The sequence below is a fragment of the Hippoglossus hippoglossus genome, chromosome 9 (genome assembly GCF_009819705.1).
Source record: "Hippoglossus hippoglossus isolate fHipHip1 chromosome 9, fHipHip1.pri, whole genome shotgun sequence".
Classification (NCBI taxonomy): Eukaryota; Metazoa; Chordata; class Actinopteri; order Pleuronectiformes; family Pleuronectidae; genus Hippoglossus; species Hippoglossus hippoglossus.
Window position 1 is genome coordinate 4,613,993 of NC_047159.1, and position 24,017 is coordinate 4,638,009.

The following is a 24,017-nucleotide window of genomic DNA, read 5'->3' on the forward strand; positions in this document are numbered from 1 at the left end:
GTGGGGGGGCGAGAGGAGACTGACTACATATCTGATGCGCGCACGGTGCAGCCTCCTTTCACAAAACACTGGGACGGACGGAACAACTGGATCGCGACGCGGTCCGGACGCGCGCTCACCTGCCACCTGTGCGCGCACCGGAGAGACACACGTTTACATTTTTCGGTTCATTCACACCGTTGTCGTTCCTGTGGATTACATGAAGGCGTCCGGACCGTGAGGAGGACGGAGTGCGTCGGGCGGAGAGAAGCGCGTGTCCAACAAGTGGACGCACGAATTGACTAGAAACACAAACTCTCGGTGGATTGATTGGTCACCTGCTAATTTATCCCCCCCGTCGATCGATCGGTTCTCAGTTGAGACTCAACTCACCTGCGCTCTGCCTCAGATGTGGAGCGTGTGCGCATTGTCTCGCTCCGAAGTAGTTTCTCTCTCCAGCGACTTGAGTGTTATTTGTTTCTTTTCCACGCAAATAATGAAACTGCAATGAGGTAAGACACCGCCTGCATTTTTATTATTTTTTCATTCATTGAACCCAAAGCGAGGTTTCGGCGGACACGCTGCGGAATCCACTGCTCGCCCCCATCACCCACTGACGCGCTGCGGGTCCCTCGGTGATCGTGGGGGGAAGTTGGGATCCTCTCCGTGGGCACCTCTGCATGTCGAGGGCGCAGGTGGCAGCCAAAGGTCGCAGCCATGCCGATGCATCCAGTCACCTCCACGTTGATGTACCGGGGGATCTGCACCATCCCGGACATGCTGTACAGCCAGCCGGTGAACCTGCCCGAAGACGAAGTTGAAGGTGAGATGATGATAATGATGATGAAGATGATGATGATGAGGAGGATGATACCTGCTCGTGTTCACCTGAGTGTGTTCACAGCCACAGATCAACACAGGATCTGGTTGTTTTGTCTCATTCTGTGTGTGTGGCTGTGGTGGAGCTCATTCAGCACCTTGGACAGCGCACAGAGATTTTTTTTTAATTGGCTTGTGGTTCCTCATTGATTTTCCATCCCCTAATGTTTTCCTCATCTTACAATGTGAGACAGAATCTGCAAAAAATAATCAACCACTTTGTTACCTGTGTTACTCAAAGATCAGATAACTTGTTTAATTGGGTTTCATCGATTGGAGATATAGATTTGCAGCTGAGTCAGAGGGTCACACGTCTCTTCTCAGTTCTGGAGCTGGTTGGGAAAGATAAGAAAAAAACATCTCTGCAGCTTCTCTGCCATAAAGTGTTGCTCCCAGAGATGATGAAACATTGTGCCTGAGAAGAAGTAGAAGCTCCTGGTTGGAAATGTGAATCATGGAAAGTCGGATTTCACCGAGTTTGATATTCCATATTATTTCTACATATTTTCCAGGGAAGCTGTGAAAACTACAGCTGCTAAATTATTCAAACAATATGCATGTTAAATGCTTTCTTCTCTCCGCATCATACACATCCACAGCTCTGCAGTCACAGCTGATACCAAATGAAGTAGCCTATCACCCCCTCCTCAACAACCATGACACAGGACAACTATTCTGAGCAGTTTGTTTCCTTTTCCAGTATCCTGAGAATATTCACGCCTGCAGCCCTTTTGTAATGTGAACCTGTGACATATGCACATTATCACCGAGCAGCCCCTGGGACATTGCTCCAAGTCCCACGGCGTGCGTGATGACATTAGGTTCTTGCATTGTTGTCATGTTGTCAGTGTGGTGACACTGAAAAGTGGCTGATGCGTCCCTGCTGAATTATTTGTTTGTATTTATCTCCCGTCCTTATTAATCTGCAGCATTCTGATAGATCTGAATGCTTCCGAGTCAGAGTCAGAGAGATTATCGCGGATGCACACGTGTCTTTAAAAGTGTTGCATTTCCCGATGAGGCTCTGACCAACAGGTGTAAATTGCAGACAAGCTGGGTCTTGTGAGGGATCTGTCAGTGGGTGCTGGTGCAGAGAATCCCAGGGAGAAATCTGGAATGAATGAACTGAACCCGGAGTCGAGTCGAGATTACACAGCCACACGCGCTTCTTTGTGTCATATGCAAAGAGGTTTGGGCTGAACATGAAGTGGTTTTGCCTTTGAAAAGATGTTCAAAGAAAAGAAAACACACACAGCTAAAAAAAACCATCCAGAAATGACGAGAATAGAAGCCAAATGAGTGTCAATGTGCCTCCTGCATTATATACTGCTCTGCCCTTTTTTCTTCTCTCAACGAACTGAGCTTGCGATAAAAGAGAAGTGTCAACAATGCCAAAAGTGATCTTTGCATGATGCCATACCTCTGTCATGGCCTTGCATCAGTCGGTTCTCTTCCCTGTCAAACATGATTTGCAGTGTAAAAAGAAACTGCATGACAGAAATATGTTTTTGCACCAAATATTTCTGCACTACCCCATCGTTATTTTGCACAGGAAGAACCAGAGGTGTCACTCATTGCCGGAGGAAGCCTTTAGGTTGTTGAGACATGAGGAATCTCTGTTTCAATCTTCAGCCTCCCACTTAAATCCACAGTCCACTTTGGGTGCAATAAACAGACAACACTTAATTTTGACTTTAACTACTCGAGTCAACTTGCACTCTCTTGCTGCAGTCGCTCTCAACGTGAGCCATCTGGGCTTTACAGCTCGACGTATAAATGTCAGTTTGACCGGAGAAGCAATAAGTTGTGTTGTGCGGAGAGCAGGAGAGCAGGGGAGCACAGTCATGCACGGCTAACAGCGGCGACAGAGGCTTTTCAGCCGCAGCAGAGCAGTGATCCCGTGTGAGGGACGACTCGCAGGTTGCGAAAGAGGCAGCTTTGAAAGGCAGAGTCACAGAGGAGGTCGAATGCTGCTGTCGTCGTCCTTGTCAAGCAAGAGATTCACAACCTTTTCCTGCCCGAAAGCACGAGATTGGACTCACAAATACACGACAGGGCTGATTGGTCTGTTGAAAAGCATCGAAAGTGACTGAATAAATACTTTAAAGGCAAGATTCAGACGTTCAAACCTCACATTGTCGCATCTGCAAACAAACCTGCTGTCTTCTGTGTATTTTCAGCAGCTCAGAGACGATGAGCAGTGCAACAAGTGAACAGCTGCGACGTTCTCCTTCCAAGCAACATGTTGCATTTGGCATATTTACCATTTTATTGGACTTTTATTTTGGATTTCTGCTCTGATTTTCTTTCTCAAACCTTTAAACGTCAAATGTGTAAGATTCAGTTTAAAGGGAATTGTTGACAAACATGTAATATAACAAGTATTATCATACTAATGTTTTTATTTGTGTATAATGACTTGAATGTGTACATTGTTGTGTTTTCATAATGGGAGCGGTTCTTCCTCTATGGAGGCCGCCATGTTGCACCACCATGTTTCTACGGTAGCCATGAATGGACAAAACAAACACTTACTTGAGGGGTACTACAATAAGCACCTTCACCACTAGATGTCACTAAATCCTACACACTGAGCCTTTAAAGCACCTGGTCCATTGTACTAAACATTGTTTTATAAGCTTGATACAGAATAGATTGAAGTAGAGATGCCAAAAAGGTGAATTTAAACTTGTTCGCTGTTATTTCTTGTTTGTTTTAGAGACATCAGCTGGTGTCGGCCATAGTTTTCACACACCAATATCATCTGAACTCCTTAATAGATCTATTACAGTTTTATAACCCTTTAACAGGATGACATACTGAAAGAAGTCTAGTATATATATATAAAACATATAGAAGATATAATATAATGGCAATACCTTCATGGTTCACCTTCATCTGGTGATGCAGCAAAAGACAGAGATACCACTTCAAATTTAGGCTTCAAAATAAGGGCTGAAGAATAAAAAAGATGAAACAAAGATTGCTCGATTTCGTGATGATTATTCTTATTTTGAAATATGCAAGAGTTGCTGCTGTACGACCACAAAGGTTGAGGAGGTGAATTTACAGCAAACAGAGGGATTCATGTTACTTTAAGTCCTGCAGATGCTGCAAAGGTCGATAAACTGGAAATTATAGTACGCATTCACGCAATCTGGAGGTTCTGTCAGTCATATTTGAAAAGCTGTGACGTTTCATAAACGTTGATGAGAGACGCGCTGCAGCTCGAGCGACAGACTCCACGTCTTGTCATCGTCTCTTGAGAGACGGATGAGAACTGGAAGTCTGGAGTGTCACATGCATCAGCTCTGCTGCCAGGGAGACAGGCCTTTGTCACGAAACCAAATTGCACATTAGTGTATACGTGTGTGTGTGCGGGGGCTTGTATGAGGACAGGAAGCTGGAGCCGCATTGGCACACATAGCCAAGGACGTGGTTTTCAATTACTGGCGTGGACACCTCAGGGAATGGACCAATGGCACTATACTTTGTGAACCACAAGGCTGTCAAAGCTATAATTGGAAGAAAATCCTATTTTTCTGATGCTGGATAAGCCTTTGTGTGCACGTGTGTGTGCAGGTGTGTGTATGTGTGGTAGTAGGTGGGGGGTGGTAGCAAGTACCTTAATGTACGATGATGTGAGCATAAATTGAATAGGAGTCCATATTCTCCATTTCCCCTCCCACACAAGAGGGAAGGAAGAACAGTTGGTCATATTACAGGAGCTCAATATAGTTTAGACCTCCTCCACCACTAAAACACACACACACGCACACACACACACACAGTGTTAAGTGGGTAGCCCATTTCCACACTGCCCAACAACAGTCCTATTTGTAAGCAGCTTCAAAATAGTCCCAGGGCTGAGCTTAAAGTATTTGTAACAGGTCCCTGAGTGAGGCTCATGTAAACAGACGCCAGCAGTTTTCTGTAGGCACAAGCAAAACCACAGGACTGGAGCAGAGTGTCTGCATCTTTCTGACAAGTTAGTGACCAGTGCACAACTTCAGCAGCTGAAGAAAACACCCAAATGAAACCCACATTTAAATCCACTATAGATCCAGATCTTTACTTGGATCCAGATGCCAACCCCAAAAAATTGTATAATAGAAAATAAGAGCTTCTTCCCTGGTTCATAAAACCTCCTCCCACCATCATGGAGGCAATAAATGATACAAATGTTTACAAATAGAATCATTCACATTTTCGTTGCTTCCTTCAGTCAATTTGTAGATAAATAAAAGCTTCAGGGGATTAATTCAATTGTAGAATTGGTTATTCCTCCTGAGATTTGTCCTAAAAAACCTAAAAAACACATTTATTCATTTAGAACCAAGTGTGAAAACAGAATTTATTCATAACTAGTCAGAAAACACTGACATTAAGGTAAATTAATCCATTTGAAAAACACGAGCAAGCTGCTATAAAAAGAGACTGTTTTCAAACGGCTGAATTTTATGTGTAAAAACCTGAAAATCTATTACAAAAGCTGCAGAAGACTCAATTAACTCAGTGGTAAATACTGTGTTGAAATCTCAGTCAATATGCTACTTAATCTTTTTGCAAGTAAATTGACAGCACAAATTAAAGCTGTTTTTACTGGCAGACATCTAAAGGGAGAGAAAGGCAGCCAGGACAGTTTTATAACTAAAAAACATTCACAGGCGTCACTAAAATTACAGTTATACAATATATATCCATAAGCATGTTTAACGACACGTGTTTTCCCACCTTGACTTCATCCATGTGATTGGTTCGGTGCAGGAAGCCTCGTCTTCATCGCTGCCACAGACACATGAAAGTGAAGCCAGAGTCAAAACTGCCACAGGTGCCGCAGCAAAGACAGAATCTCCAGAGGAGGATTTTACACTCGTAGAGCAACTGTCTGCACTGATCAGAATCACTGCAGACGACTAAGTTCCCTCTGCATTTGTTCTGTGGCAGAATGACGGGGGGGGGGGGGGGGGGGGGGGGGGGGGGGTGGCTTTCCTTGTCTCGGGATCAAACACAGATTGGACTGTCACCCCCCCTCCCTCAAGAGACAGGAAGCTGAGATGTAACAAAACAGGAAGCGGAATTGGAATAAAGGGAACAGAGTCACTGAGGCCTAGAAGCTTCTTTCATTGATACAGAGCGACAGTGGAAACATGAGCTGATCAGTCCTCGTCGTTACGTTTTCCACGTTGGTGATTAGATTGCAAATAAAGACGGATGAAGTGTCTCCACTTTCTGCCACTCTACAAAAAAACGAAGCCAAAATATCCTGGACACGGGGGCTGCCATCTTGCACTGGTGACGCCAGAGTCCGTGAAGTAGTGATCGTGCAGTCGAGGTCCCGACGATACACACACTCGACCAACCGCGAGTCAGTCTCAGCTGTCAATCATTATATTCATCCCGTTTTCATAGCATCAAATAACGAGTCAAAACCAAACTTACCCAAAGTCAGTACTTACAATAAGTACTTGAACAAACATTGGAATAAGAACTACATAAAATGACAGAAACCGACCTTTTGACGTGTACTTTGACTTTTTGATTAGGTCCATATGTTCCATCTACTAACATGGAGGAGACAGAGTTTATGACCTTTACCGCAGCTAGCCACCAGGGGGTGATCCAGATTCACAATCATAAATCTATTTTTTTAACAACACTGCAGATTCTGAAACCAGTTCACCATAGGGAACTCTAAGTATCTGTGCTTAGATCATTTAACGCAGCCTTCAAGTCTACATTAACAAATTCTTTTCCCTAAACTGAGGTTGTTCCGTCTCGATAAGAGTTTAGTTTGATTTGTCGCAGAGACGAGTTTGAGTTGGATGTGAAGTCTTTTCGGTAAAGTGAGTTCAAATTGGTAAAAATATTCACTGCAGAGAATGAAACTGTGAAAGTTGCTGCCATTTGCTTGTGGACCCCACTAATTGGGTTGTTTTCTTTCTCGTGTGTCTCCCTGAGTCACAAACACGCACTCTTTTCATTAGAAGCTCAGACTTGTCGTTTTCTTTCAGAGCAGTTTGCTTTCAGTAGTAAAAGTTGAACACGCTACTGGGACTTATTTTTCCGACATTTTCGTCAGTTGTTCTCTCAGCAGTTTTTGGGGTCTTTGCAGATTTTTATTTGACTGACAGCAGCGCATTAAATAAGAACACAAAAACCCCACTGACATCCCTGTGTTCCTGATGGCATAAATCGCCTGTGAGCCGATCTTGATGTTTCTGCACGACTCCCACTGTAGCTGCGGCAGAGAAACATTGACTCATTTCTTTGCCCTGAGGTGGAGGGTTGACTTCCACTCCTTTGGAAATACTTACATGAATACAAATGAAGATATTTAAAGACATCGGCATCTGCCTGGCAAAGACAGAAATTATGCACACAACGTATCGCTGGTGCAGAATGCGTGGGCGTAGCGGGGGCGTACTTCCAAGGGGTCAACTGAGACCATTTTTAAAAAACATAAGCTGCTCAGGGAAGATTTGGACAACAACACATAACAAAAAGTGACCAATCATGATGGCAGCGGATGTGCTGGCTCATTTTCAGGAGTATGACACGTGCAAATGATCTCGATGCATTTACCAAAACACATATTTATCTCCCCTGCTCACTTCAGCTATTGAGAGGAAGGCTCTGTCCCAGGAAATTAGACCAATTATGGTTTCCTATTGAAAGAAACACCTTGATTTACCCCCAAATAAATCCCCTGAACAAACTGTTTGTTTCGCCTTTCAAAGATAAGAGCCCTCGAAGCGTGTTGACAGAAATAAAACAACTAAGGATTCTCTCTCTGAAAAAGACAATCGAGCTAGAAGCTGTTTTTTTCCCCCACTGCATGCCAACACATCACAAATCTCCACTTCCTGTCTTCTGTTAAATCCTTTTGACATTGTTACAAGTGTGGGAAACATCCGTTTAGAACCCAGACGGCTTTTGATGGTGATCAACAAAGAAGAAAAGACGTGGCGGCATCAACAGCGCCGACTGCTCTAATTGTTAAACTGCTCCAAAGTTAAAAGCCTGTGTCATGTTTAGAGTCCGTTGTCAGAATTTGACGTTGGTGATGTTTGATTTGTGAGAATCGACCTGATAACACACTCCATCACAGGAAGGTGAGGTGCAGTGCGAGGGGAAAGGGAAGGTGGTGGATCTGTAGCAAAATAACACAACACAAACCTGGGTGAGAAAGTAAATACAAGACAGGAAGATTAACTTGAATCCCACGAAAAGCATCCTGCTCGCATCCTTCTCCTTAATGGGAAAGCAGTCTCAGACTTTCGGTCCCCGCTGTACGCAATCAGGGCCGAGAATGATGAATCTCGCTTTGTGTGTCCCGCCGTCGCTTCCCGTCACGTACATGATGGAGAGTCACCGCGCACAATCTGCCAGACAGACAGGCACGGGCAGGGATGGATCTGCAAATGGCTCTCTGGCTTGTATTACCCGGCCTGGATGAGACGAGCGGCATATGAAAAAAAAAGCTCTTACTTGACATAGATGGTGATAAAGATGTGAGCATGAAACGAGCCATTTCTCAGAGGGTGGAGTGACCCGGCACCGCAGCTGGCGAGCCACAGGTTGGATCAGTGAAGTGAAACTGCCTCGGGAAGGGATTAAAAATGTGGAGTTCTTGGGGGGATTTAGTCGGCAGGTTGTTCGCTTATAGCATCAATACTGGAAAGAGGAAAACAGCAAATCCTGGCCTAACTTTTTGGGGAGCTGTCATGTCGTCCATCTTTATATACAGTCTATGTTTAATACATAAAAACAACCTCTGTGTAAAGTCTGACATGCTGGGCTGATTGGTCATGTGTCATTTCAGGGCGATTTGACACTTTAACATTTCAGTTTTTCACAGTCGGGCTCTCCAGGTAATTTACTCTGCACATATTAATGATGTGTGTTATTAATCTTCGTCTCGCTGCCAAAATTCAACAGCCAAATTCACAATTTAATCCTTCAACACAAACTTAAAAATGAAGCAAGTCGTTTATTTCTTTACTTCAAATCACTTTATTACATGAAACTGCAAAGAAGCTGATATTTTACAACAATCTTTAACCCAGTGACCAGTCACAGTCTCATATCAGACAGAGTGCTGCATACACCTCCAGTTAATCAGCTGCTGTAATCTGGCCCCTGACAGCCCACCCGGCCAAATTGGGTTTTTGTTGGAAAACATGTGGTGCGGATTAGCGAGGAATATCATGAAGTGCTGTGATTATGGCTGTCGGGTCGGATGAAGTTAAGTCATTTATTTCCATTATGATCGATTGCCACGAAGGAGTGGATCCAGCAGAGTGTATTACCTGTGAAATGAACTGAGATGAGTTCTGGAAGGTGAAGTGCTTTTCTCTCCCGGGTAATATTTCCTCCCTTTGATGAGCAATACCTCAAAGTCTACATTAGACAATAACAAAATCCCGCCTCAGAAAAATTGCATCCGTAAGTGAGTGCGTGGCGAAGCGATGACGTAGTGTGTGTGTGTGTGGGGGGGGAGCTGTAACGCACAGCGGCTGCTTCGGATCGTTTTCCCCTGACCTTTGTTTGAGGTTCTTCTCACGGCTTTGTCTCTTTGTGGATATTGGCTCCAGCTCAGCTTGGTACGAAAACTCGAGGCTTTGGAAATACGAGAGGGAGTGAAAAGATATTGAGGCCGGAATCGATAAATCCCCCTTTTCTGCAGGAATAGAAAAACAAAAGAAGGTGAGAAAAGGGCTGAAATTACACTGACTTTAATCATTCAAGGTCCAATGGAGGGGATGACGTTGGTGAGGAGGATAAAGCACCTCAACCTTTTTCAGTCCCTCCTTGTGGTTTTGTCGCCGCTGAATTTGAGAGGTTAAATTGCTGAGATTCAAAGAGCAGGGAGGGAGTTTCTATCCAAACCCAGACGAGGGATTTTTCCTAAAGACCCAGACTCCTTAGACTCTGCCATATACCCTGATTAATACCCCAGAGCCTTGTTAGAAACCCGTTATGGTAATATTTAAATCTTCTGTGGTCCCAAGTTGGCCCAATCCAGCTAAAGATGGATTAATGTTGCTAGGGTTGTTTAAAAATAGTCGCCCAAGGTTCACACACATTCACACGCACACATACACAGACGCAGAGCGGAGCTGTGTTGTTCCTCACACTGATAAGGTCTTACATAAAGAGTGGGAGTGCTGCAATTACCGATCCAACGCAGCCCCAAGCAGATGCAGGTCTCACTGAGGCGAGGAGGATCTCTGGCTGAGAGAACAGGGCCTGGATTATATTCACGGACACTTCCCCATCGCAAGAAAAGCCCCAGAGTTAGCCCGTTCTGCGTGTAATTAGCAAAAACCTTTTCCTGATGCTAAATTTAGCATGAAAAAGGGGTAAAGCTTTGCTCCGAGCGTGCCTCAAATATCCACGGAAATATTTCCCATGTAATCTGTTTTCTTTTGCTTCTCGCATAAAACAAAGATTAAAGCTGTGTTCACTTGGGGGCTGTATCTTCCGCAGACTCATAGCAAAGAGAAGGTGGATGTCATGCTCCTCGTCATTGATGTTTTTACCTCCGTCACATATCAAAGTGTTTGTCTGCATGAATCACATCCGTTTCCAAGTGATTCCTGCCGTTGTCTTCACAGACGTTAAGCCAGTGCAGCTCATTGATATCAGTGCGGCGGAGAGCGATGCAGCGAGAGCACACCGCACCTTTCTCTTGTGGGGGTTCGGCGTTAGATGTTTGTCTCTTGCAGCTCGCGATCCCAACTTGGGCTTTTTCATCCTCTGTCGGAGCGAACCACATGGGAGCGCGTGGCGTCACATCTTTGAAGGCCAACAAGCACCTCGCTAACTTCAAAGCAAATAGCACATTCCAGTGTTATACCACTTTCAGCAAAAATATTCACACCTCCTCTGAGGAGCTGAGGTCCCGGAGAACGAGTGTACGACGCAACAACAGCAACTTCTCTATCTAAAAAAAAAAATTCATGTGTGTATTAATAAGGTGTAAAAGTAAAATGATATTGAAATTGAAAGTGGTGGCGCTGCTTTAAATCAACTAGAAGGTCATTTATTTTCAGCTCAATCTATTTGAAAACACAGTCTTTCAGAAAACATGTTTAAATAACTAGCACTAACATGCAACAGTAAAGATGTTTTGAAGGAAAATAATTGCTACTGGATCATTTTTTGTTTTATCTTAACTTAGTAAAGAAATTTAATTTAATTAATTTACATTAATGGGCAAGTTACAATTATGTTGACTCTGAATGTGTCAGTAAAATGTTCACAGATTAGTTTTCTTCCAAGACCACAGCATCATTAAACTTCAACAGGCCAAGGTGATAGTGGTCTGCCTTAAAGCAACACCATGTCATTTTTACTGAGCAAGCGCCCTCTGCAGCCACATGTGGTGATTAATCCTGTTTGGCTCCATGTCCGAGCGATATTGAATTTTCATGAAAAGAAAAAAACTAATTCTATTAATGTTTTGACTGCATAGTCGCACTCAATGAACTTTAACACAACTGAATGGTGGATATTACCCATGATCCCCGGCTTCCTGAACCAGAAGAGCTGCTGCTGTAACAAATCCACCAAACTCTGCTTTGAATTCTTCATATTTTAAGTTTCCTGCTGAATATTGGAGATAAACTCTGGTTTTCAACTGATCTTCAGCTTTACTCTTCAACTCGTTGGACCTGATTCTGACAGTTGAAGCTGTGACTCTCAGGCAGTTCTTCTCACAGGAGATCGAACCCTCTCCCCAAAGTTACATAGAACAGACGTTCAGGGTGAGGAGAGGGAGTGAAAGAGGAAACATTCTCCTTTCCTAGGGAGCCTGTCCTTCACCTGTTGCTCTCTTAGTCATTGGTCTGCATGGGGAGAGTCCTCATTACAGATCCTTCCCCCTAACTTCTCCTGAAGCTGTGGTTATGCTGGAAGGATTGGTTACTCTAACGTCAACTCAACACCTCGACTTGGTGTCTTCACCAAAACAATAGGCGTCGTTGCTGGAAAAAGCCAGAAAGAGGAAGAAGAGGAATAGTTTTGGCTCCAACTTGTTTCTTCTAGCAGCACCACTGCCGGCTTGTGAACACTAGTAGGGTTTTTTGTCCAGGAGCGCTAGACATGCCGCACATGGCAAGTTGGAAAGGTGGAAGGTGTCAAGGTGCACAAGCAGCTGTAGCAACGCCGGTGCCTTCTGCTGCACGCCACTGCACGCATCGACGGGAGTGGGGAGCATAGGCTCATCCTAACTAACACCACAACTTAGTTGGTAAAGATGTCAGGTTGTCAAGATCAGCTCAGATAAATCAGTAGAATATTAACAAGGAATTAAACTAAGCTGACTGTTTTCGCACAAAAAAATATCACTATTGTGACAATCAAGTAATCAGGGATACTCAATTAATCATTCAAATCTTTAGTCAATGAAAAATGCCAAACATCTTTTGGGGTTTCAGCCTCTGAAATGTCAGGATTTGTGTTTATTATTGTTCACTGATTATTCTCAGGTTGTGAAGTGCGGCTCAGACTAAACTGAAGATCGGATAATGTCACCTCGGGCTGCGGGGAAGTTGTGACTGCAATATTTTATTGTTAGAGTAGAATGAAAATAATTCTTAGTTGCAGCCCCTGAGATGATAAATCCCAGAATATATTGTGTCAAGTCAAACCATTGTATGTTATATACAACATGAGGAATTCACCAACAGTGTGAAATATTAGTCGTAAAGAAAAGGGCCACTGATCATTGTTTTACTTCTATGATTTGATTTAAATCACATGAATGTGATTTTAGCTTCTGAACCAATTACGCCTCTTTTTTCACTATGTGGTCATACGTGTTAATTTGCTCACACAGTGGAAATGGAAGATTATCGTCGTCTCTCCAGGGGGTAATTAAGATAGAGGGCTTTCTCTTTGAGAGTTGATCTATCTCAGAAAGAGAAATGAATTATTTTGGGATGATTAGTCAACCTCTGTTACTTGGTCTGTTTTACCGTAGACATGTATTCATTCCAGTAGCTCTGTCCTGATTCCAAGCAGAGCCAAGCACTTTCAATAAAACATTTATAGATCCCAGCTTTACAGTTTCATATCTCACTGGAGTTGATAAGCAAATTATCTTATTTCAGGACTGAGGCCTTTGTATTCTATAAATGGTTCATGATAGGGTATAAAAATCCTCCCACGACAAATTGCTCACATTTCTATTTCTACATCAGATACACGGTGCACCACTCAGGAGTCGGGCTGTTTCGCTCACCTTGACCTTTGATACAACAAATAAAGCTTTCAGGGGGAGAAACTGTTTTGGCACCTTATTTGAGAGTGTGTTTGCCTCCTGCGACGTGGCAACATGTTCAAGTGTCTAGTGGAAAGCCCCCCCCCTACCTAAAGTAAACAGATGGAGCAGGGGACCTCAGGTGGAGACGGAGGTATCTTAATTCTCTAAACAATGAGATCAGGGAAGGAGAACAGCACAGGGCTCCGGGGGGGCTCAGCGATTCAAACCCAAACCTGCAGTCAGACATTTTGCAGGGAAAAGCCACGTGAAAAGTAGCTGCTGCTGCTGCTGCTGCTGCTGCTGCTGCTGCTGCTGCTGCTGCGACGGCCGCTCGGCTGGGTTTAGTGACTTGCACGGCCAGATGTAATCCGCTGTAATACATGACTGCCAAGTACCTCTGTCCCTGTGGCACGGTTTCTGTTCGGTTTACTTGATTACGACAACACATTTCCCGAAGCCTTGCTGTAGGATGTTTAACCCAGACTGACACACACACACACACAGTTTCCTGCCATCGTTGATATTCCACGTTTTGTTTTCCAACTCAGATATTTGTCACATATTGTCACCCTGACTTGGGACGTTTGTTTTTGTTCTGACACGTCTATAAATCAACAGCATTTCCCATTTACAAGACTCTGAGCTTTTGGGGGGGTATCGATAAAGTTTGTTCAATAACACACTTAAGTACTTTACAAACCCTTGTGTGAAATGTTAACTTTTTTTTTTAAATTTTCAGTCAAGAGACATGTTTTGCATTATTTTGCATCACTGATCACATTTTATTTTGTTTTCATTCTTCATTGAAAACTCCTGTAATCGTATCTTTTCGCTTCTCTGATGTTTTCCTCTCCATACGTCCTGCAAACGTCTAAATGAGATTTACAGACATGATTTACAGAGAATTCACACTCTGCATCATCCTCATCTTAAGATTCTCCTGCTGCTCTGCTCGTTTGTGTGCTAATCAGGCGTGTGACACGAGGATGTGACAATTCCAGAATTGTAGGTGAGTGGTTGGTGGATGCCCCTGCATGTAAATGAGGGGATTCGGTCCCTCGCGAAGAGTAAACAAGCAGAGAATGAGGGCGGAATATGCAGCAGCGTTGAGGATTACCTGCCTGACTGTTTCCTTCACAGCCTCACTGTTAAAGTGTGTTTCTAATAGTGTGGTTTAGGACTGTGACATGTTGTTGATGAGCTTTGGGTTCATATAGAACATGGTGTTTTGTCTATTTGGGAATGCTGGCTCTGTAGTTTGTCTTTTGTTGTTGTTAAACTTGTCGCCACAGCAATAGATCATCATCTTGATGTGGCTCAGGTTTTTGTGCCAGATGCCTTTTCTGATGCAACCTGGGTTCAGGGAAAGGAAATGAGACTAAAGCATAGACTGAAAACGTAACATGCAGATCAACCAGCAATTAAAATTCAATACCTGCTCAACTACAGGTGGAAACTGACTGTAGTTGGAGAACAAATCACAGACAGAATTTAATAGACTTGGAGATTTCCGTTTAAACCAAATAAAAAATGTGAACCAGAACCAATAGAAATATTGTAAAGAAAGATGAAGGGCTTTTCCTGGCTATAGGATCAGTAAAAAACTAAAATAAACACGTGAAACTTCACAAATATTAAAGTGTCTTAAATTCATACACAACAACACAATATACTGCACGTCAGAAAAGTAAAGTTTCCATAACAGAAAGCAGACGGAAGATTCTGGACTTACAATTACGAATTAGTAGAGATGACCTTGTGTTTTGTTTCACACACTAATTACCAAATACCAACAATTACCACCAGAGCAGCAGCTGATCCACTTCTACCAGATACTAACACACACACACACACACACAATGATCAATACATTTTCAGTTTGACTTGAGCCACTGAGCCTTGACACAAACATCCAGAACTCTGAGGTTCACTAAATATTGAACAAATCCACACCTTGACCACGTTGTTGCAGATGTTTTTGTGCTGCAGTGTCAGTTTTCTCTAGTTGACTCATTATTTTACTTTCACCACGTCACCTCTTGTGCATATTGGGTTCAGCTTTCACCGTCAATCATTTGTCTTAGAATATACTGGGCTGATGGAATCTAGGAAACAGCAGAAAGCTACACTTTCCTGTCATGTGCACTCGGAACATTTCCTCTGCAGGTTATTTTTGGCATTAAAGCTGTTCAGAGTTTGGCAGCTGTGTGAATAAGACTTCATAGGTTTGATTCATCCCCATAAAATGTAAAATATAAAAAGGCAGAGAGTTCTGCCCTATTTTTTATTTCAGTGTTAAACTGACAGACGCAGTTTCTTTGCAGAATATGGTTTTACACATGTGGTTTGTCAGCTCATAAATACAATACATCACTACAGGTTGAACTAGCTGATTATTGCCTCCACCAAGGAGGATATGGTTTTTTTCACCTTTCTCTTGGTATGTTTGTTGGTTGGTTTATTTGTAGAAGGATTACGTAAAAACTACTGAACTGATTTCTACGAAACCTGGTGGAAGGACACTTCCTTCCACCAGGTTTTCTGAATTTGGATTCAGTATTGGTCAGGGAAGAATCCATTAGATTTTAGTTCGGGTCCGGATCAGGAAGCGGATCCAGGAACTAGTTTTTCACTTTAATATTGTTTTCACCAGGGAATAATTATTGGATCTTGATGAGAAAAACCAGGTACATTCAGGGAACTGTGTTTATGAGTGTGTGAATCGTTTTTGCATCTTGATTGAATGTCAGGCCTTGGTCTAAGGTTTGTGAATGATTTTGTCAGATCATAACTTGTAATTGATTATTTTGATTGTGTGGTATTGATAATTATTAGACTCAATATGTCTTCCACCACTGTATAATGCATTAGTATTATACATGAGGTAGTAAAACAGTTTAGGATGTTTTAGAATCTACATTTTAGTTTAAACTTTGTCACATTTTGCTCAGATGTGAGACTTATCTTACTGGACTGATGTGAGAAGTAGAGTCCTGTGAGCATTTTTGTTTAAATCAACATAAAAGGCGATAACACAAAGTCAAGTTTTCTGATGCTACAGGTTTGACTCAAGGTCGAACTCCTCAGTCCAGTCAAAGCCTTTAAGTTTTATTAATCCCCATGAAATTTAAGTTTCAGGTGTAGCCAGAGAGAATCAGCTCTCTTTATTTATTATACATCATTTTTTTCTCATTGAACTGGTGGATTCTGTTTTCTAAGCTGCCAACCCACATATAACTATGACTCAAGCATTGATGCAGCATAGCAAATGTGTCTTTGGTGCGTTGACCGTTTCCTGCTCTCATATGCCGCTCTGCTGGAAGACTTGAGCTCATGTGTGTGTGTGTGTGTGTGTGTTTCCTCTGCAGAGATCCGCGAGGCCTTCAAAGTGTTCGACCGTGATGGAAACGGATTCATCTCAAAGCAGGAGCTGGGGATGGCCATGCGCTCCCTCGGCTACATGCCAAACGAGGTGGAGCTGGAGGTCATCATCCAGAGACTGGACATGGACGGTGAGGCACATCCACAGATTGATATCATCTCAAATCACAGTATAGTATAGAAACTTGACTCTATTTGTGTAGTGTAGTGTAGTATGTCGTGAAAGCAGTGAACGACAAACACCAACTGTTCCTCCTTTCTACAGGCGACGGCCAGGTGGACTTTGAGGAGTTTGTCACTCTCCTGGGCCCGAAGCTGACGGCAGCTGGGTTGCCGGATAAGTTCCACGGCAGCGACTTTGACTCCGTCTTTTGGAAGGTGCTCATTATTCAGTCACTCATTTCCTGCCAATTAGAGAGAAGACAGACAGCAGAGTCGCAGGCTGTAGCAAACCCCCCCCCAAGTACAGAGCCTCTGCCACTGTACGACTTTAAAGGAAAACCAAAATTAATTATTACATTCACTGTCTTTAAAGGGAGAGGTTCGGATTCCCTCAGGAAATGTATCCTTCATCGAGACTCGGACTTCTACGTCTTTGTGTGTGGCTCCACCATCAGTTTTTATGTAAAATAGCCAGGATTTATTTGCAGACACCTTATTAGATCATACTTGATAGAATCAACAACTCGCTTTGACACCGGGATGGAAATGAAGGGGACGGAGCTCGTGTCAGATCCGCCTTGTTGCAGTTACGTGATAACAGAGCTGGAGAAGCTGTGAGAAAACCGGCTCCAAATTGATTGTTAAAGCGAGGGGGGATTTATGGGATTTCTCGGTGCCGTCAGTCAGAAGCAGGAAAAGAATGGGAAAAAAAGATCCGCAGCCCGAGCCTCCTGCTGGGAAAGCCAAGAAACCCGAGGGATCGTTGAAGAAGCTGCATAGCTTCACATAACATTATATAACTGAGTTGTAGTATCAAGCATGTGCTGCTGGATTGATCACTCCCAGCCTCCGGTCACTCTGCTGAACTGCAGCTCCGGCTCTCTGAGTAACAGTCTTTACCAGCAGGCACCGATCCAGGATTAGGTTTTTTCGGTCTTAGTCATTCACGTTTATTTTATTTGACTCCAATTTTACATAATACCGGTGCTGGAATACAACCAGGGACATTTACTCCAAAAAATATAGTTTTTTGTTACTGTATACCATGTATTTGATTTATTTTAGGCACTACTACTAAAAGGTATGTGCAGTATGATCCAATTACATTCAGTATAATAGTACGACAAAGACAGTAGCCTTCATGCGTACTGAAGGCTACTGTCGTGTTTTTATAGTGTAGTACTGATAGTTTGGTTCCACCACTGTATAATGCACTAGTATTTTTCATAATATGGTTAAATATAGGTTTTAGTTTTAACCTTAAGTTACATTTTAGCTATAATTCTTTTAAATCTACATTTTAGTAAATAATTCCGTCACATTTTGTTCAGATGCCACACGTCCTTCTGTTTCGCTATTATATTAGAGGTAGTTCATTATTAGCACTTTTAAATGTGGGCGAGAAAACAAATTAGCAATATCTTAATGAAGTTTTCCAACATGCTGCCGATTACATGTATGTGTGTGTGTATCTCCAGTGTGACATGCAGAAGCTGACGGTAGAGGAGCTGAAGAGGCTTCTGTACGACACCTTCTGCGACCACCTCTCTATGAAAGACATCGAGAACATCATCATGACCGAGGAGAACCACATAGAGAACCCTGGGCAGTGCCAGGTGGATATAGACAGTAAGGAAGAACCTTTAATAACAGACCTATGCTGTTAATGTTGTGGTTTGAAAGAATTGGTTCGGCCCAGATTTGGCTCACACTGTAATCCGGCCCACATAGCACGTGGAATTACGGCACTTGGGTAGTCTGCTCCTGTTTCCCAGAGGCCGGTGCTATTTCGGCCAGTCACCATTTACCACATGGGCCACTTGTTTGCCATATTTGCCACTAAAGGCCCCCTTTTTTAGGGGGAAATTTGGGCCACACCCATTTTTAAATCGCATTTCTAAATCGCACACAAACACTGGACATTTCCCCCTGCTTATCATTTGTCAAATCAAAAATCCCTGATTGCCTTTGATTGTGACAGCAAAGATAGACAGGAAACAAGGGAGACAGAGGGAGGGATGTGCAACTGGCATTAATCAAATAAAGTTTTATCTTGGCTCTGGGCACAAATACATTTTTATATTTTTCAATGAATCAAATGATCTGCATGGCTTTGATCTCTGTGAAATTACTGAGGCAGAAAGCCTCCATATATGATATTATGAATTACTGCGCTATAGTGAAAGCCGCCCGCACACGATACATGGAGTCATTGAAATGCAGGAAATCCCCAACTGGAGCAGAAGTGGAAAAGTGTCCGCACTATAGTAAAGTAAATTATACATCTTCATTAGAAAACAGCTGTAATCGTCCTTTAATGGGGAATTTACCGAGGGATGCAATTGAGGATTCTTTGCTTTTACGTGGTTCAAATGGTCATTTTTCTTAAGTGTAAATTCAACAACTGCTGGAGCCTTTACAAACCTAATCTGTGGTTTTCAATAAGAAACTCTTTTGTGAGGTGTTTTTCTTTGAGAACAGCAATTACCTCTGGAGGAAAGACAGATAAATCAAAAAGCAGAATTAATTTTAAGCAGCTAGAAAATCAATAATACACTTTGCTCCGGTCCGACTGCCTTGGCTCTTTCCTCGGATGATGCTGCAGGTACGCTGCACCTTTTCTCAGGGGGCTGCTGGTTTGATGAGCGTCGTTTAATATGCCAGTCAGGTGCCAGTCCATTTGTGTGTTGTTCCAAAACTCCAATCAACATTAGATGCAGTTACAGGTGTGAAAACAACGATTTCTTGGCTGTGTTCATCCCGTATAATTGTGTTCATGTAATTGTAAGGTTCTGTGATGAGCTTTTTCATTCGGAAATTACTATCAGAAATCTTTCAAGCATTAAATAACTCCTGATTCAATGGACCTTCAGGTATTATTCGCCTTCTCACTTTCCCTCACATCACATTTTTTGTAACGTTTCTCTGTGCAGGTTCCAGCCCGACGCAGCAAGTGAAGCAAACTTGTGTGCGCAAGAGCCTGATATGCGCCTTCGCCATCGCTTTCATCATCAGCGTCATGCTCATCGCAGCCAATCAGGTGCTGCGGAGCGGCATGAAATAGGAGCTGTGGCGTTTTCAGCCTTGACCACCACCTAAAGGCTGCCTTACAGATAAATGACTGAGAGATAAAGCTAGAAAAATAAAAAATAAAAGAATTCTACGGACAATCACCCAGCTGTAAAACAGGCTAACATATGACTGCTGGAGGCACCAAGGACACCACATGTGCAGGAATCTGTCTTTGGTGACAGAGACAAGCTAACAGCTCATGGAATACCAAGGACAACAGGACCTCACATATAAAGAGACAGAGGCGTGTGTTAACTTGGACAGCTGACAATACATATCACTCTTCGTAATACAGCATTTAGTATTCATTAGCTATGTGCATTTGAGCAGTGTTGCATTCACTATGGTGGCAGCTATAGAGAGAAGTGTAGTGACTGTCCAGTTTTGTATTTTTCAGTGTACCATACGGTTAATTATAAAAGAGTAGAAAGAAATCTGTGAAATATTGTGGGGAACATTGAAGAAAATGTATTCCAGAGGCTGGAAAGGGATTTTTGTAAGGTTTGGTGTGCACAGCGATGTGTGGGGGCAGTGCATGTGGTGCAACATTGTTCAAAATAAAAAATAACCTCTAGGGAATAACAACAGTGTGGTAAGAAACAGGCAGGTGTAGGTTTCCAGAGGAGGTGCCCATGACTGTGTGGATGGTGTCATTCATTCACATGCTGCAGTGCTTCAGGCTGAGCAGGGCGAAGCGGGTCAACACCTTTCAGGAGGAAGGTGTTTGGGTCTGAATGCGAAGGTAACTGGTTGGAAAGTGGCTGGACATGCAGTAAACACTCAACTCTGTCTCCACAGGGGGGCTTTGCAGGCCTCGGAGGGTGACCATCATCTATGCATGAAGTGCATGGATTTAAAAACAGTCGTCTTGACACATTTGTAAAAGTTCTTATCAATGTATTACTCATTATGACTGTGTAACAGAGCTGTTCTCAATACTTTATGACAACTGTGAGCAATTGTTTGTGGTGCAGGGTATCAGCAATCACAACAACAGTAAATTATACTACTGCATGAAAAAGAAGGGCTGCTTTAGTACATGCTCGTGAAAACTATTTCCCGGATCGCTACTCCATGGACGTTGTGCCTCACACGGGGCACCTGATGATCATCTCTTACAGCAACCGAAGAGCAAACTCCTTCAAGATGTTCGCGACTCGACCATTTAAAGAATATGCATCAAACTGATCTAGCTAGGTTTGGGGGTGTAAATCTGCAGGACTGTGTTTTGTTCTTTTGTGTCTTTTTCGTCTGGAAGTGTTGCTATAGAGCAATAACTGTATGTAAAATAGTCATCACAGGATTCTTCAAAAACATCAGTACCGACGGACCTACAAACTGTTGAGGTCAAAAAAGATTTTATAGCACTTTTCGAATTGGAGTTTTTGGCAATACAACAGACACTGGCTCTGATGTTCAAACAGTGAAGATCACAGATGAGTGGACAACCTGTGTGTTAGAAGCTGCCCGTTGCATTGAAGTAAGACTGGGGCCAAATCGTGTAAACTGTTGCAATAAAACATTAATATCTGTGAAGCACCACATTAAAAGATTTGTTTGGATGTAGTTTAGATTGTTGTGCATGCATCTGGGTCAGGTCTGTCACAATTGATGTGTTTTGTGCATTTGAAGCGACTTCAACCAAAGCTTTGGGGAATCAACACAACTGGGCCACTGAACAAGAGCACGCTTAGTAATAAGAGACAATGAAAAAAACATTTTAAGTATTAAAAAATCTGAAATCCCACAGTTACCTATGCTCACTATTTTAGGAGACGCTCGAGAAAGGATTCAATCGAACCTGAAACCAGCGAGGGAGGGGGGGGGGGAATATCTCAAAGCCAAATTTGAATTTTTGACAGGGCAGCATTGTGTTTGAAAAGTCAAAAGAAAAAAGCCCTTCACAACGCCTTCAAAAATAAGACAGTGAAATACAGAGAGCTGAATAACTCACATCTCATAAATATCCCCCTTTAGGATGGCTACTGGCAGCTCCCCAAACTTGGATCTCGCACAAGAGCCGCAACGTGAATTAGACTTTACCCTTTCGCCCAGAGCCAGGCCGGATAATGATTATGTGATGCACTCGGGCAATTTGTCAAAAGTGTCGAGTCTGTGGGGAAAACACTCCGATTAAAAAAAGAAAGAAAAGAAAGCTCTATTTATTAACTAATACCTTTGTTTCCATTTTGCACTTTAAGATGTGCCTCAGCGCACAACAACAACTCACCGCCATGATTGTTCATCCATGTTTAGATATAGTTAGGCATAAAATTACTTTACCATAGATGTATATTTTTGTGAAAGGAGCACGACGGTATAGAATATTTACTGACAAATGATAATGTCTCATTTGTTTTCTATCAGAGCATTACTGAGGGAACATTCTCATGCGGAATAAAAGATTCATAATTTGATTAGTTGCCTTATTCTTTGAGACACTTGTGCATAGACATAAACATACATGTGTCATGGGTTTATTGTTTGTCATCAGAGCAAAATATACAAACCAATATTCATTTTCTTTTTACAGGTGAAAATACCAGTATGAACTTGTTGATAGTCTACTGAATGTTATATTTCCATTGAACTGTACTTTGATACTCGTCTTTGGATCTTGCAAAAATGTTTATTGACCACGTGATATCTGTTCATTGACTCCACCCGATGTTCTTCTATGTGTGTGGAATGGTATTTCACATGAATAAAAATCATACGCCAACCGTGTTGCGTGTCTGCATAATTTTCGATTGTCAAATCCCCAATCACGGGGCTGGGGACGACTCTATGAAATGCTGGGGATCAGTTTCACGGTATTGATTGACATCTTGACATTTCAGATTGAAATCCATGGAACAGAATGGATTTTCCCAGCTTGGCTGAATCCATTGATTGCTTTATTCCAGTTTGAGATGCCTTTTGGCTTAGCAGAGTATTTTGAGCCCTGTGATCTGTCACATTTATCCCAACAAAATCACCTCTTATATCTCATGTCCACCTGTGATGGTCAGATCATCCTGGTCATTTAAAGCAGACTGGGAGATATACAGTGATATTTACAACAACAGCGTGCGGATGTCTGCTGGTTTACATGTACAGCAAATGTAATTATCTTAAAACTTGTGCAGTAACTAACAGAAGCTCAAACTTCCATTACAGGCTCCCATTCCCTTAAGGAATGGGCCAATGATGCACTGCTGCATCCGACACACAAACACTGCTGTTATAACATTGCATGTGTTTTATTTTGTACTCACATTTTTGGAAATAAATGTCGCTTGCTCACAGCTACATGTGAGCTGCTGAAAAAAGCAAGTGGGTGGTGAGAGGAGATTCGTAGTGTCCTTATTCGCCAGGAGATAGAGGGTCTGTGGCCCAGAATCGAGTTTGAGCCAAACAACAAACTCTGAATGATGCAAACCTAACTTTGCTTTGATGAAATAGTTAAGAGAGTTTTTGGTCCCTGTTTGTTTTATAGGACACGGCTTACTTCATCTTTTTTAGGAAGATCCAAAATGTATTTTTTTTTTTAAATGAACTGCATTTCAACCAACATGTACAGATTTCTAGATATATCTAGTATCTAGATTCGACTGGAAGGGCTGAAGGATCAAACCATCGACCTACTGGTTGGGTCGACTCTAGTTCCTGAGCCACAACCGGCCCAACTATACAATGTTGTGTTTATTATCATTAATGAACATCTCTACGAATTGATCTACATGTTTTTAGGATTATGTGTTTCCATGATACTATTCTGTAAAACCAATGAAAAAAACTACACCCATTTAAACATAGTCATATGTTAGCCTGATTTTTTTTTTATTTTCTACAATATACGGCATATTAAAAAAAGGATCTACTGATTGTTGAAAAACAACAACATTGTTTTGGAGTTTCTCAGTAATTTCCACAGAATTAGAACAGGGACTGAGACTGTTGAGAGAAACAGCTTCTGTAACAAAGCCCTGGAATCAGAAAACAGTGATGATTCATGTTGCATGTTACTGAGGCCTCGAGTAAAAATAGCTTAAAGACAGAACCTGCATCTACGTAATCCTGAAACACACATGTACGAAAATGGAGCAAACGCCAGATTTCCTCAAATAAATTGACAGGATTCATTCCCAGAAAAAAAAGAAGTAAATAAACATGTTGAAAATGTATATATTTCTTGAGGCAGAATTGTATTTTCATGTATTGACCCATTGTACAGACGTCACAATAAGAGAGTGGATGTTTTTTGTGTCATCACATCTTTCCAACTTGACTG

General features: G+C 42.4%; 1 protein-coding gene across 1 annotated transcript; it reads left to right on the forward strand.

The window, feature by feature from the left end:
- The first annotated feature begins 84 nt into the window (after positions 1-84).
- Positions 85-22,463, forward strand: LOC117768168 (calcium-binding protein 7). The gene is made up of 5 exons (XM_034596330.1): positions 85-802; positions 16,498-16,641; positions 16,776-16,888; positions 18,151-18,301; positions 19,606-22,463. Exons 1-5 carry the CDS (start codon positions 697-699, stop codon positions 19,734-19,736), a joined length of 645 nt encoding a protein of 214 aa, XP_034452221.1. The 5' UTR covers positions 85-696; the 3' UTR covers positions 19,737-22,463.
- Positions 22,464-24,017: the final 1,554 nt, after the last annotated feature.